Raw genomic sequence first — 15,444 nt, forward strand, 5'->3', positions numbered from 1 at the left:
AATTTAGAAGGAAAATGATTGTTTACCATTTAAAAAGCAGGTAAAGGATTTGAAATATAAAATATTTATTTAAAGGATTTTGAGAATGTGAAATGAGCTATCAAATACTAATAGATGTGTTAATTAGATGTGTTAATTTCTCTTGTTTTATATGTAGAACATACACTATGTCGGTAGGGCAAAATAACTGAAAATCCAATATTGGGTCTTAAAAAAACAAATCAACATCGGTTTTAATTATTCGAAATAAAAATTGAGCCTTGTTTCTAAAAAATAATAGGGCCTTAGACAATTGCTTGAATTGCTTAAGGCTTGAGCCAAGCATGCTAGTCCACTACGCTCATTCCGAGCAAGGCACGTTCCCCGTACTGGGCCAACGACTTGCACCTAGGCTTAATGTTGACGGACTTGAGGATATTCCTCGTACTAATCCAAAACATGGCTTGGCTCAAAAGCTCCCCTTAATTCTTCATTTACAGTTAAATTGGTTTATCCTCTTGTCATAATTCTTCTTTGGTCTTCTTCTAAATTTGCCAAGCACTTCATTATATGATACGTAATTCTCTTAACATCTTACGTGATATTAATAATTAATAATTTTATATTAAGATCGAATTAGTTTATATTAAATTAAAACCAATGATGTTTAGACACAACATTGAAAAACCAAAATATATTTTGAACACATTAGAAAATCCATATTTTAGGTATATAAATTATCAAAAATACCCTTAAAAACAACCTCTTTCCCATTTTCTTTTCAGCCTTCTCTCGTTCACTTCCGACCCTCAAACCATGACAAACTTCGAAATAGAATAGCTTTGAACTTGAAAATCATGCCCAAAATTTTGAAATAAATTAAAGCTCTAAGCAAACTTCAAAACAAATATTAATTTAGGTGGGTTAATATTATAATATTAATGAGCGTAAATAAGTGAATAGAAACTGGCTCCCAAACCCAATTACAATTATAACCTCTCATAAACCGTTAATTTAGGTCAAAGGTTAATTGTTTACCGAATTAATTTCGGCTTAATTAACTGGAATTAACTCACTTCACTCACTCCGTCCCACCAATTAGTTTACTAACTAATCCAGCAAAATGAGAGTCCAACAAGAATTAGGAGACCAAAGAAACGACCCTTTGTCAGTCTCTCTACTCCACACCGTCGTGGACCCAGCGAAGCACAGCGATCTGATCGGACGGACGTGGGCAGAGTCGAAGAAGCTATGGCGGATAGCCGGGCCGTCGATATTCAGCCGCCTGGCCATGTTCTCGGTGACCACCATCACCCAGTCCTTCGCCGGCCACCTCAGCGACACCGACCTCGCCGCCATCTCCATCGTCACCACCGTCCTCATCGGCGTCACCTTCGGATTCCTGGTACCCACCCACATAACTCTCCCCCTCTCATTCCTTTCCCTTTCTTTTCTTCTTCTTAAAAGTCAAACGATGGGCGATTCGTAGCTAGGAATGGCCAGCGCGCTCGAGACTCTGTGCGGGCAAGCCTACGGGGCGAAGCGGTACGCCCTGATGGGGGTCCACGCGCAGCGCTCGTGCGTGGTGCTCACCTTCTGCGCGGTGTTGCTGCTTCCGATGTTCGCTTTCGCGGCGCCGATAGCGAGGCTGGCCGGGCAGAGCGCCGAGGTGGCGGCGCGGACCGGCACGGCGGCGCTGTGGCTGGTCCCGTTCCACCTCAGTCTCCCATTCCAGTTCTCGCTCCAGCGATTCCTGCAGAGCCAGGTCAAGGCCGGTGCCGTGGCCGTGATCTCCGGGCTGGTTTTGCTCGTCCACGTCATCGTGAGCTGGCTCTTCGTGTACCGCCTCCGCGTCGGGATCGTCGGAGCAGCCCTCACCATTGATTTCGCCTGGTGGCTTTCGGCTCTCGGGATGTTCGCCTACGTGGCACTTGGCGGGTGCCCCGACACTTGGACCGGTTTTTCGACCGAGGCTTTCTCTGATCTCTGGGACTTCTTCAAGCTCTCTCTGGCTTCTGGGGTCATGCTCTCGTATGTCTTCTTGGATATATGAGTACGGATGTTTTAAATTTTAGTTAGCTTTATGGACAAGTATGTGTTATGTTAGGTTGGAGAACTTCTATTACAGAATGTTGATCATTGTGTCTGGGTTCTTCCAAAATCCCCATGTTGCAGTTGATGCTCTTTCAATCTGGTTAGTTTCAACTTTCAAACTCGTTTTATTTTTATCTTTCTTTTAATTATCGTCTTTCCCACCAATTCAATCATTAATTTTTCTCGTCTGTTCTTGTGTGTGTGTGTGTGTGTGTAGCATTTCAATCTACGGTTGGGAATCAATGATTCCTCTAGGATTTTTGGGCTCAACTGGGTATGTATGTCACATCAGTTATTAATATCACCTGCAAGAACATATCATGATATTTATTGTCTTAAGAATTGTGAATTCAATGGTGACACAACGAAGCGCGAAGCGTGTTCAACCACTAACGCGATCGTAGTCTCGTCGATGATGGTGTAGGGTACGTGTGGCAAACGAGCTCGGCGCAGGCAAAGCTAAAGCTGCCAAATTTGCGACCACAGTTTCGATTCTCACCTCTTTATTCGCGGGGCTACTGTTCGCCTCGATAATCATACTCTTCCACGAAAAGCTCTCCCTCATCTTCACATCCAGCCTTCCTGTCGTCAAGATGGTCAATGATTTCTCAGTCATGTTGTCGTTGACCATTCTCATGAATTCCGTCGCGCCAGTTCTCGCAGGTTTAAGATGAACTAGCATTTTCCACGAGCATATAAGAATTCATTTTATTCGCGCTCTAACAAGCATTCATTTCAGGTGTCGCCGTGGGGTCGGGTTGGCAAGCGACCGCGGCTTTTGTGAACATGGGAAGTTACTATGTTGTCGGATTGCCTCTCGGGCTCTTCTTTGGCTCATTTCTTTCTTTTGGTATCAAGGTAAGTATTGTACCCAACAATTTCTAGTCATCTTCAGTAAGTATGTTAAAGTTTGGCCGAGTCCAGTTCATTGGTGTATTTGACATGTGATAACATGTTGGCAGGGAATATGGGCAGGTATGATTAGTGGAACAATAATTCAAACTTTGGCTTTAACATTCATAACTGTGAGATACAAATGGGAAAAAGCGGTAAGAACAGTATAAATGTCTGAATGAGTACTCTTACTGTACCCAATTTATATTGTTTCTGATGTTAGAAATGCCCACAATCTTTTTCGGTGTTCGATTCATTTTGCAGGTGGAAAAGGTTCAAATGAGTTTAACCAATCAGGGGCCGATTCACATCCGGTGATGATATGCGCTATATATTACCAGTCAATACCACAAACAGTTTTTTTTCCCTCTCAATGCAGTTGATAGTTGAGTTATTCGTCATTCAATCTTCTACATCTCTTCTGCTGATGAATAACAGAGTTTCTGATTTAGAAATTTATGTGGCATTGTTCTGCGTAAAGAAGGGACTTGGATGTGGATATTTCCTTCCTTGGTTGTACCCATAATTCGACTCACAGAACTATCCACACATGAAAAGCTGAATCATTTACACACCATCCCATAGACTCTCTCATTTACGCTCCCACGAGTAATTCGCTACACGCTTGCCTTATTTACTCGGGTATTTGGCGACATTGATGCCTAAACAAGGAGGAAGAACCCGAGGACCGATTCCTTAACGCACCATGTTATTGCGACCCCGAGCCTTGTGCTCGAGTGTTTGTTCTTAGGTACTGAGTACTAATAAGACTCAGCAAATTCCATGACTATCTTGGTTCCGCACCTACATCCCACACACTCACATTCGGGCCATCAAAGCAACACCTACGCGCACGTCACTGAAGTTTCCTCACATTGTGATGCTAGGCAGGGTTTCTTTAGGGCCTGTTTGGTAACATTTTTGTTTTTTGTTTTTAAAAATACAAATTATGTTTTGTTTTGTTTTCTAATTTTTAAAGAATAAAAACATGTTTGGTAGTCATGTTTTTGTTTTTTATTTTTAAAAATAAAAAATAAAAACATGTTTGGTAATCATTTTTCCGATGCTCTGGGGAAGACAGCCGCCGAGATCGTTGTTCGCTAGGACGAGCACGGAGACCGGTGAGTTTCCGAGATTCGCCGGAATTCCGAGGCGGAACCGGTTGTCGTTCAGGAAGATCGCGTCCATCGGGCGGTCGAAGAGCTTCGGAGGCACCGGACCTTCGAACTCGTTGAATCGGAGGTCGAGGAACTTCAGACGACGGAGGAACAGCACCGGCGACGGAAATCCGCCGGCGAATCGGTTGTTCGAGAGATCCAGCTCGTGGAGGAGCTTCAGTCGCCGGAAAGACTCCGGAACAATGCCGCAGAAGCGGTTCGAGTTGACATGGAAGAGAGAGAGGTCGGTGAGGAGGCCGAGCTCCGATGGGAGGTAGCCAGCGATGTCGCCGTGGTTCAGATCGATTCCGGTGACCACTCGGAGTTTAGGGTTCCACGGCGATGGAGCGCAGAAGACTCCGGTGTAGGAACAGACCGAAGGACCGGTCCACGTGGCGGTGAAGTTCTGCGGATCGGCGACCAAGGTTTGTTTTTGTTTTCGTTTAAGAAAATAAAGAGACGATCGAGAGTTTTTGTTTTTCAAAAAATTTTGAAAACAAGTTTTTTTTATTCTCCGGTTTTTGTTTTATTCTCCCCCTTATTTTTTAAAACAAAAAACAAAAATGACTTTATCAAACACGTTTTTTTGCCTAACGGTCACTTTTTTATTTTTAAAAACAAAAAACAAAAAATAAAAACGTTACCAAACAGCCCCTTAGTTACTTGTTCTTTGGAAACTGGTTACAAACTGAGTTTAGGTCAAAATTACAAATTAAGACAAGGAATGTGACAAAAATAACAAAGCGAATAATAATAATAATACGAACGGTTTTTTTTTTAGCTATATAGCCATTTGATTTATAGTGTTTTGTACAATAGCCACTCTTTTGTAAATTTTATGTAAATAGTCATCTCAACTTATTTACGACCCTAAAAAATAAAAAACAAAAACCTAAAATAGGTGAGAATGTTTTTGGGTATTTTTGTCTTTTTGAGTGCCGTAAATAAGTTGAGATGGTTATTTACAAAAAATTTACAAAAAGTTGGCTATCTAACAATTCTTAGATTTTCGGTGGTTTTTTTACTTTTTTTTTTTTTTTTTGTAATAAAAAATTAGCAAAATTTCGGAAATGGATCCGTTCTCGTTTGAATTTGACTATGACAATAATCACAACTAAAATCCTGGATACTTCAATATTTCGTCTGCAAAAGAGAATTAGTTTGTTGGATTGTCTAAAAGACTCGTTTCAATAACAAGGTGAAGTATCATTTTCAAGCGCACGAATTGTATGGAGCTTTAACATTTTATACATTTGTTGTCTTTGCTTGACTTTTATAAAATGCTATTTTAATCGCAGGGGCGGTTGGTTTTTGTTTGATAAGAATATGTACTAGTTTTATTAAGTTAAATTCAAGCGTGTTTGCTTGCAAGGCAAATTGACTTGATCAAGATTCATTAGCACATTAGCTTTAATCAAACAAGAAGGATTATGGAAGGCATATTACTCAAGATTCTTTAGCAAATTAGCTTTAATCAAGATCAAGGCAAATTACTTTTTTGGAATTAAATGTGAACATTCTCAGCCTAGAACAACTTCTTCAGTACGATGAACGAAACATTCAAAACCGAATTACATATAAAAGGATTAGTTGGAACCTAAGCGCTTCCATGCTTCCCAGAGATTTTAGCCGACTTATATTCTTTCATTCTACTCTCTTTTCATATACCTCCTTTGGAACGTTTATGACAAAATTCGTGATCTAAAACGTACGGAGTTTTTTTTCAAAAGAATGTAACCACTAACCAGTCGGATGATTTAGTTTCCAACCATAAAGTGAATTTTTTCACCAAAGAAAAGTGTATCATGATTTTTTTACTATGGAATATTAATGATATTAGTCTTAGTTCAACTCGTAAAGTCAATATGTTACTTTTATAAAGGGGCAAAACGGATATGAAGGAAAATGAGAAGATCACTACAGAGTACCGCGTATCTCATTAGCAATTGCAAATAATATTCAATCCTTTTGTGTTCCATAACGAATAGTTGTAAATTGTAATAATAACAAAAGAGATATTTCATAAAATGGACCTCAAATAGGTCAAAATATTAAAATTAGATCTCTTACTTTCAAAATATTTAAAACTAAATTTTTTACCAAAAAAGGGACAAAAGTATCCTTTTAGCATTTTTATCATTTGTATTTCGTTGTATACCATCCTACACCATTGTAATTCAAAAAATTAAAATTGAAAATCTCAGTCTTTGAATGTCATCGTACTCTGTCGTATACCATCGTACATTGTATGAATCACATAGTACATTATCGTATTTCCTCCAAATTCAAAACCTAACTTTACTGAATTCAATCAAAATAATTTCAAATCATTTATAAGCAATGAAACACAAAACAAACAAGAAATTCATACTTTTTCGGAATTTTACGGGAGACGATGTCAAATTCACGTGAGAACGTCAAATCCACGTCAAATCCGTCAAAAAGCTTCATTAAATTGGGGGAGTGATAGGAAAGGGGAGTGAAAATGTGAGAGAAAAAAAAAAAAAAAAAACTAATGATTATTTAGTCGAAGAGTCTTTTTGTCCAATTTTTTATAAACTAATGATTAAGCCCACTTTATAAATTTCTCAAAAAAAACACTCCATGCTGCGTGGTGATAAAAACCAGCTTAATAACAATTTATCATCGATAGTTAAAACCTTAATTACCCTACTACTCATCACCTGTGCATTATCAAACAGTACTAAGTACCAATTGTCCCGGCTCAACAAACGGGTTATTAAAAAAAGTAATCCAGTTTCCCTGATAATTAACATTCTTATCATAACCAAGTAGCAAGGTTTTCTTCTCAATCATTTCAACGGCCTTGACCTTCATACCACCAATCGAACCCCAAAAGTCATCGTCCCATCTCTTTCCACGAAATACCAAAACCAGTCTCTCCTTGCAGTCCTCCAATCTCTTAAAAATACCGAGAAACCGAGTCGACTCGTCGCAACTCATCCACTTACTTCCCAACTCCTTGCCTCGATCCAAGATCACTCGCTGAACAAGCTTATATTCCTCGCCGACGAGCCTCAAAACCTCGTACAACAACCCACTCCTCCGAACCTCTACAAGGGACTCCGGCAAAGACTCCACCGGGGCTTCGCTTGCTCTCTCGGCATAGTCAACGAGCACATTGAGCTCTGATAAGAGCTCCGACGACAAAGAGACCTCGCCGTGATGCCATACAGACCGCGAGACCGCGAGGCTGAGCTCGACCACACTCGCGTACCACCGGACCCAGGCAGAGAGCCCGTAGCGGTCATGGAAGGCGGAGAGGCGGTGGAAGTTGAGGCAATCGGCGGCGGATGATATGAGTTGGCGGTGGAGCGAGGCCGAACCAGAACCATGGGAGAGGGCTGAGTGGGCCACCACGAGGCACTTGAGAGCCACGGCGGAGCTTCCGGTGCCCCGGAGCCGGGCCGCGAGGGCGTCGGCGCACTCGCCGCCGCGCTCCAGGACGGCGGCGACTCGGTGCTCCGGCGGGGGAGACGAGGCGCCGTGCGGGGTCGCGCGTATCACTGCAGAGCGCGCCGGCGAGAAGAGAGCCACAGCTTTCGCGAGGGAGGCTTTGTCTTTGAGGATTCCGATTATTATGCTTTTTTGTTTCCTCCGTCGACTAAATCCCATGTTTTTTTAATAATGAATTGTCGGCGTTATGGGCTTTGAGTTTCTGAACCATATATATATATATATATATATATTGTGATACACGGTTTTCGCTTATATTATTTAGGAAACTTTGTTAGTTAATTATCACATTAATACCAGTTGATATCTTTTCTATTTTCATTTTTTATTATATGTTGTCTTGTTCAGGTTCAATGGATGCGTCGAAATTGGGAGGAATTTGGAAATGGTAGAACAATTCAACTCGTGGGCGTGGTGGAATTTAAGCCACGCGTTTTATTAAGTGACATCCTGGAGTACCTATCATTATTGAGATTTGATGATGAAATAAACCTGTTTTACAAGGGATATATACGGCATAATTAGAATTTATTTTTTTTCCTTCGAAATGTAAAAGGCGCCATGTCATATGATTATGCTTTTAAATAATAGATGGTCAACGTAAACAATATATGTTTCAACTTTCTAGAAGTTTAACAAGTAATAACGATAATTTGCTCGTAGATAGAAGTAATATACAATAGTTAATCCGGTCCATTTACTTCTATATGCGATAAAAATCAGGAAATGGTAGCTGTCCTTACCCGTCAATTTATTTATTTTTTTATTTTTTATTTTATATATATAAGGCAATGAACTTTTTTAGTTTATATAATGGTCCCGTTTTACGTAGCTTTGTTTTTAAAAAAAGTGCTTTTAGATTCAGTTTTTGAAAAAAATTGTTTTTTTTTCAAAAATTGACAGGTGTTTGTTAAATTGTTTATAAAACAATTGTTGCTGGTAACAAAAGCTGATTTAACGTTTGGTAAAATAAATATATTATAGTAAAAAGACTAAAATAAACATGTTCTTAAAAATTAAATAATAATTATTAATATGCTTATTTATATGCATATATATGAATAATATTTTTTTCTTAAAAAAAATTCAAAGAGAAATAAAGATAACGTAACAAGACAAACTACTATTGGACTCCAACGACCAATGTTATTCCAATAAAATGCACAAATCATTTTTGAACAAGTTTCACTCTTAGATAGAAAAAAAGATGAGACAAAGAAAAAAGTTATGTATTATGGTATAAAAATCCTCACAATTTACGAGGGGAGTTAGAATACTATACTGGGCAAAATATAGATGACTTTGAAACACTTTGTACGAGGATATTACAGTAATTTGTATAACAAACTTAAAAACATTTTTTTCCAAAAGCTAAGAATCCTAGCTTTTCCATCTCGTATACAAAATCTAAGAAGTTTTTTGTAAAAACAGTTTTGCCAAACACCGGATATCCGGAGGTCAGATTCCGGTGAATAAACTTTTGTTGAATATTGATGAACTTGCTCGATATCTTATAGTATCTGAATCCCTTGTATTTACCTCTATAGTAGGATCTGCTGTAGGAGCAGTTTAGTTTTTTCTAAAAACAAAAACATGGCTTTTTAATCTCAACCAAACGCAGCCAACCTTTATTGATTGAGAATACATTTACACGAATAATTTTATTTTAATATATAGATTTTCTTATGAGAAGCTTGTAACTCGCATATTTTTATTTTGGAAGCGAGTTTACTAATCAACTAACTCCCCATTGAGATGCACGTGTGGTTTAGTAGTATTCATACTATGGGTGTATTTGGTTTGAGATGAAGAAAATAATCAGATTCTCCATTATTTTATTAAAGTAATTACTTTCTGAGAAATCTCATATTACACTGTTTCGTTGTAAAATGTAATTTTTTTTAAAGATTTATGAGAATGTTGCGTTAGTGTATTTAGTAGATCGATTTAGTGTAATGCTTGATATTAAAAAAATGATCTATTAGGTAAATAGCCACATTTATAGTTTGACATAATTTAATAGTCAGCGTTTCATAAATTTTAGGTAAATAATCACTTTCATATATTTACAAGCGTAAATCTTAAGTAAAACAATTTCTATTTATTTAGCCACATCATTTTTACGACTATTTACCAAAGATTTACAAAACGGTAGCTAAATAGCAATTTCAAACGTTTTAATTGGCTATTTAAATATACTATATTTTTTCAAATTGACATATTTTTCATTAATAAGTATATTTTTAGTAACTATAAGTAAATTTCCACAAGAGGCTGAATATCTTGAATACACTACTAATAATAATAATAATAATAATAATAATAATTATTAGACAGTAATGTACTAATATATCATTTTTTAAATAATACAATAAAGATATAAGAAATAGGAAAGACTAATAAATAAAGCTAAGGCATTCTGCATGTCGACTCATACGCCGTTAATCAAATATTTGGCTAGAGAAATTATTTTTCCAAGAACTCCAATCACAAAAAGATTCTCACTACTACAAATGTTGGATTATACAACCCACTTTCTACAACGCTTAACATAAGCGTTGTAGAAACTAGGGATTCTACAACGCTTAACATAAGCGTTGTAGAAACATAGTGTTTCTACAACGCTTATGGCTAAGCGTTGTAGAATCTCAGTGTTTCTACAACGCTTATGCATAAGCGTTGTAGGATATGATAGTTTCTACAACGCTTAAAGCTAAGCGTTGTAGAAGTACATAAATTTCAGATTTTCCACAACGTTTAAACTATCCGTTGTAGAATCCTCGCCGCGGCACCACGTGATTTATGCCTCGGCGAGAACTTTCTACAACGCTTTGTAAAAGCGTTGTAGAAGGATGGGTCTCGCCGCGGCACAATTTAAACATCGCCGCGGCGACTCTTTCTACAACGCTTGTTACAAGCGTTGTAGATTCATGTCGCCGCGGCGATAACTATTTCTCGCCGCGGCGAGATAATTTCGCCGCGGCTAGAAATATCCTCCGCCGCGGCGAGGTGGATACCGTGGCCAAGCAGTTTTTTAAGAAACTGTCTCACCGCGGCGAGGGAGGAATCTCGCCGCGGCGACCCGTTCCTACAACGGATATTATAACCGTTGTAGGAACGTCTCGCCGCGGCGAAGACATATTTTCGCCGCGGCGAGAATTTTTAGGTTTTCACTATAAAAGGCCGTTTTCAGTTTTTTTCTCATTTTTTCCAATACCCATACACGAGACAACCATTTTCGGCCGCTTCTCTCCAGTTTTTTTCTTTCAAAATCCCTCGCCACGTCCTCGCCGCCCCAAAATCTCGCCGTCGCCTTGTCCTCGCCGCCAACTCTCTCTCGCCTTGTCCTCGCCGTCACTTTTCTCTCGCCGAGTCCTCGCCGTGCTTCCTCTCGCGCCTCTCTCTCTCTCTCTCTCTTGCCGCGTCATTGTAAGGTATGATTTTAAAAGTTTTTTAAGGTGTATATTGATTTAATTTGGTGTTGTTGATATGGATTTCTTGTTGTTTACCCGAATTGCATATAGTTTGATTTTTTGAATTCACAAATTTAGGGTTTTGTTTGATTTTCTCTTATTAGAACAAGAAATTAGGGTTTGGGTTAGTGGAATTTGAATGAGTGAATTTAGGTTAGTGGAATTTGAATGAGTGAATTTGAATGAGAATTTGAGTTAAATTGAAATGTCCGGATTGTGTTTGACATATTGTTACATAGGTTAGTGGTTAAAATGGTTATGTATATTAATGTTGAGATTGAATTGTTTATGAATTGGTGATTGATCGAATTGTTCATGAATTTGTGATTGGTCGAATTGTTTATGAATTATTTGTGATTGTTGGAATTGTTTTAATTTGTCATGTACTTAAATATATATTCTTGGAATTGATATATAATTTGTTCTATGTTAATTGTAGAATTGTTTATGATTATGTTTTGTAGGAGCTTGAAAATGCCTCGAACTAAAAACACGGCCTCCAAGGCTCCGAGCTCTTCCAGAGGTCAGAGTAAAGTAAAAAGCAAGCGACCTCGTCAACAGTCTCCCGAAGAGGAATACAACTCGAGTATCTTTACTAGCAAGGTCGCAGAGGAATGCTACGACAAAATCTTGCCGCGTAACATTATCCATGAGAGAGGATTCAATGTAAGCAATACGTCGGATATAGGAAAGCAAATCCGCAACAGCATAGTTGGTCATCATTGGGGGAGGTATTGTGCTGTACCCGAGTTCGATTCGAACGTCAACTTCGTGTACGAATTCTACGCAAACTTGCCGGACTCCCAAGGTGATGTTGTGACGGTCCGTGGGAAACGGGTCGATATGAGTATCGAAGCTATCAACGATCTTCTTGGGACCCCAGATGTGCCTTTCGAGAACGAGGGCTATCGAGAATGGCTAAGAAGTTGCAGCCATGAGGAGATGTCACGGGTGTTGTGCATTCCGGGAGAGGATTGGGTCACTGAAAAAGGAAAAAGGGTACTCAAGCGTGACCAACTCACCAGGATCGCTAAAGCGTGGATTTACTTTGTTTGCGCTCGTCTCTATCCAATCATGCACTTCACCACTCTCGACGAGGATCGTATCCAGGTGTTGTTCTGCATTGTTAAAGGCCTTTCCATTAACGTCGGTCGATTCATCTATAATTGGATGAAGAAACTCGACTATACTAATGAACGACACGGTTTTCCATATCCGGCGATCATTACCGGCCTTTGTACAAATGCGGGGGTACCACGCTCGAAAAGGGATACGATACACAGTTCAATGGGGCCTATTACGGATTCCATTATCGAGCGGTACAAGATTAGGGAGGATCCACAAGCGGATGAAGAGGAAGAAGCGGAGGAAGAGGGTGAAGAGGGGGAAGCGGAGCCCCTATTGCGCTTACCAGCGCCTCCGGTAATCGACCCCGCCACCATCGACTACATTGCTCATTGCTCCAACTATCTCGTCGGCGGGTTCCAACGCACGCAACAGTACATGCACCAACAAGCGGAGTATGGCGCCTCTCACATCAATCAGTTGAACGATCTCTACTCTCGGTGGGACATCAACCAAGAGAATCAGGTGTTATTTCCTCCATATCCTCAGTACTTCGACTATCCGTACGCACCACCACAGTGGCCACCGCATATGGCACCTCCTCAATATCCGGCGAACCCACCACCACCACCACCGAATGACGAGTAAATTTCAAGAACCAACAACACCAACTCTTCCATATAAATTTCAAACTCTTTTTAAATTTAAGTTTCAGTTTAAGACTCGCTTGGTGTGTTTTATTTGTGTGTTTGAGACTCGTTTGGTTTGTTTTATTTGTGTGTTTGAGACTCGTTTGGTTTGTTTTATTTATTGTAGAAATTTTAATTGAATGATCATTTTTAGTTGGAGAATTGGTTAAATATTGCAAAAAAGTGAATGAGTACCTGGTAGAGTGCTTCTTCGCCGCGGCTAGGTACCTTTCTCGCCGCGGCGTGACTATTCTCGCCGCGGCACAGTATATTTTCCGCCGCGGCGAGTGATCTACGCCGCGGCTAAAATATCACCTCGCCGCGGCGAGAGTTTGATTTTTTTTATACCGAGAGTCTGTATTTTTAAGAACTTGTCTCGCCGCGGCGAGTTGATATTCCCGCCGCGGCGTAATGACCTCGCCGTGGCATGGAATATACGTTGCCGCGGCGAGGTTTCTACAACGCTTTATTTAAGCGTTGTAGAAGTGTCCTCGCCGCGGCAGGATTTGTATTTCGCCGCGGCGAGAAATTGATTTTTTTATACCGAGAGTCTGTGTTTTTTAAGAACTTGTCTCGCCGCGGCGAGTTGATATTCCCGCCGCGGCGTAATGACCTCGCCGCGGCATGGAATATACGTTGCCGCGGCGAGGTTTCTACAACAGTTTAGTTCGGCCAGGCGAGGCGAGCTGATGAGCTCGGCCGGGCGAGGCGAGCTGATGAGCTCGGCCGGGCGAGGCGAGCTGATGAGCTCGGCCAGGCGAGGCGAGCTGGTGAGCTCGGCCGGGCGAGGCGAGCTGATGAGCTCGGCCAGGCGAGGCGAGCTGGTGAGCTCGGCCAGGCGAGGCGAGTCAAGACATTGTCTCGCCGCGGCGAGGTAATATTCCCGCCGCGGCGGGATACCCTCGCCGCGGCATGTAATATACGTTGCCGCGGCGAGGGTTCTACAACGCCTGTTTAAGCGTTGTAGAAGGGTCCTCGCCGCGGCAGGATTTATATGTCGCCGCGGCGAGATTTTCATTTTTTTATACCGAGAGTCTGTGTTTTTTAAGATCTAGTCTCGCCGCGGCGAGGTAATATTCCCGCCGCGGCGTGATATCCTCGCCGCGGCATGGAATATACGTTGCCGCGGCGAGGTTTCTACAACGCTTGTTTAAGCGTTGTAGAAGGGTCCTCGCCGCGGCAGGATTTGTATTTCGCCGCGGCGAGATTTTCATTTTTTTATACCGAGAGTCTGTGTTTTTTAAGATCTAGTCTCGCCGCGGCGAGGTAATATTCCCGCCGCGGCGTGATATCCTCGCCGCGGCATGGAATATACGTTGCCGCGGCGAGGTTTCTACAACGCTTGTTTAAGCGTTGTAGAAGGGTCATCGCCGCGGCAGGATTTGTATTTCGCCGCGGCGAGATGATCCTGCCACGGCGAGAGTTGTACTCAGCCGCGGCGATGTCGGAGAAATGTAATGTTAATGTAAATGACATTGTATAGAGAAATTTTGAATGGAAAATAACGTTGTCTACAGGAGAATAACATCAAATCCAAAATGAAAATACATTATCTAAATGTTCAATATTAAACAAAAATAGGATCTATATCCTTACGAAGTAGATGTGAAACATCGTCATTATCAAGATCATCCACCTCTTGATCAATTGGCGGTAATCCTGATGTGAACGGAGGAATGCTAGACATGTCTTCGTCTTCTTCTTCGTTACCGTTTCTCGCTTTCATATGAACCACTAACGATAACTCAGGATTTGCTGGATCCGAAACATAAAACACTTGACTTGCTTGCGAAGCCAAAATAAATGAATAATTCTCGTAGCCAATCCGTCTAAAGTCGACAATTATAACTCCGTCATTATCAACTTTAACGTGATTATTGTCTGCCCATTTGCACTGGAATAATGCGACTCGCAACCCGCAATAATCAAGTTCCCAAATATCTTCAATGTATCCGTAATACTTCATAAAAGCATGTTTTGGATTCTTATCTTTTGCCGACGAAACATGTAAAGCTTCCGCAAACAATCTAACACCACTATTTTGTACGGGATGCTTATTGTCTCGTTCCTTTGTGTAAAATGTAAAACCATTAACAGACCAAGCAGTGTACCTTGTAACCATTGAGGAAGGCCCGCCAGATAGTTTACTCAACGTAGATGAATGTCCTGCCTCTTTAAATATGCGTTTTCCAAGCCAGTTTTGAAACAAACGGTTGTGCTCTTCTTGCAACCATTTTTCATTTCTACCCTTCTTTGGATTATTCACTCTCAACTCATTCAAATGAATATCAACAAATGGCTTGACCTCGGAAACGTTGTGTAGCACATGGAGACTTGCTTGCTCCCATTCTTTTCGGTTGACGATCGAATAAGTACCTATAATGATACAAATACTTAAAAATAATGTTCATATATAATTTAAATAAACAAATAAAGTGTTAAAAAAATACCTTTAGATAGAGGTTTTGAATCAAAATTGGTATTCTTGGGTAACCCAATTTCGTCTGTTTTAGCTAAATACTCAGAACAAAACTCAACCGACTCTTCTGCTATGTAATTTTCAACTATGCTTCCTTCCGACCTATTGTAGTTCTTCACGTAGCTTTTCAACACTTT

At 40.4% G+C, this 15,444-nt stretch overlaps 3 protein-coding genes across 3 annotated transcripts; 1 reads left to right on the plus strand and 2 right to left on the minus strand.

Annotated features, from left to right (window-relative positions):
• Nucleotides 1-1,064: 1,064 nt before the first annotated feature.
• Nucleotides 1,065-3,544, plus strand: LOC149390681 (protein DETOXIFICATION 27-like). Its single transcript, XM_089618602.1, has 8 exons — nucleotides 1,065-1,384; nucleotides 1,469-2,010; nucleotides 2,087-2,173; nucleotides 2,291-2,347; nucleotides 2,498-2,736; nucleotides 2,813-2,931; nucleotides 3,036-3,122; nucleotides 3,232-3,544. The coding sequence occupies exons 1-8, from the start codon at nucleotides 1,103-1,105 to the stop codon at nucleotides 3,283-3,285; spliced, it is 1,467 nt and encodes a 488-aa protein (XP_089474728.1). The 5' UTR covers nucleotides 1,065-1,102; the 3' UTR covers nucleotides 3,286-3,544.
• Nucleotides 3,508-4,551, minus strand: LOC149390682 (leucine-rich repeat extensin-like protein 1; the record flags this gene model as incomplete). Its single annotated transcript, XM_089619832.1, has 2 exons — nucleotides 3,508-3,525; nucleotides 4,009-4,551. Coding segments are annotated over 2 exons (561 nt in total), but the record flags the coding sequence as incomplete, so codon positions are not given.
• Nucleotides 4,552-6,671: 2,120 nt separating this feature from the next.
• LOC149390683 (putative clathrin assembly protein At4g40080) lies at nucleotides 6,672-7,774 on the minus strand. Its single transcript, XM_089620698.1, has one exon. The coding sequence runs from the start codon at nucleotides 7,758-7,760 to the stop codon at nucleotides 6,819-6,821; it is 942 nt and encodes a 313-aa protein (XP_089476824.1). The 5' UTR covers nucleotides 7,761-7,774; the 3' UTR covers nucleotides 6,672-6,818.
• Between the last annotated feature and the right edge of the window lie 7,670 nt (nucleotides 7,775-15,444).

The sequence above is a fragment of the Urtica dioica genome, chromosome 7 (genome assembly GCF_054948205.1).
Source record: "Urtica dioica subsp. dioica isolate 48M chromosome 7, U.dioica_male_clone48M_v1_H2, whole genome shotgun sequence".
NCBI lineage: Eukaryota > Viridiplantae > Streptophyta > Magnoliopsida > Rosales > Urticaceae > Urtica > Urtica dioica.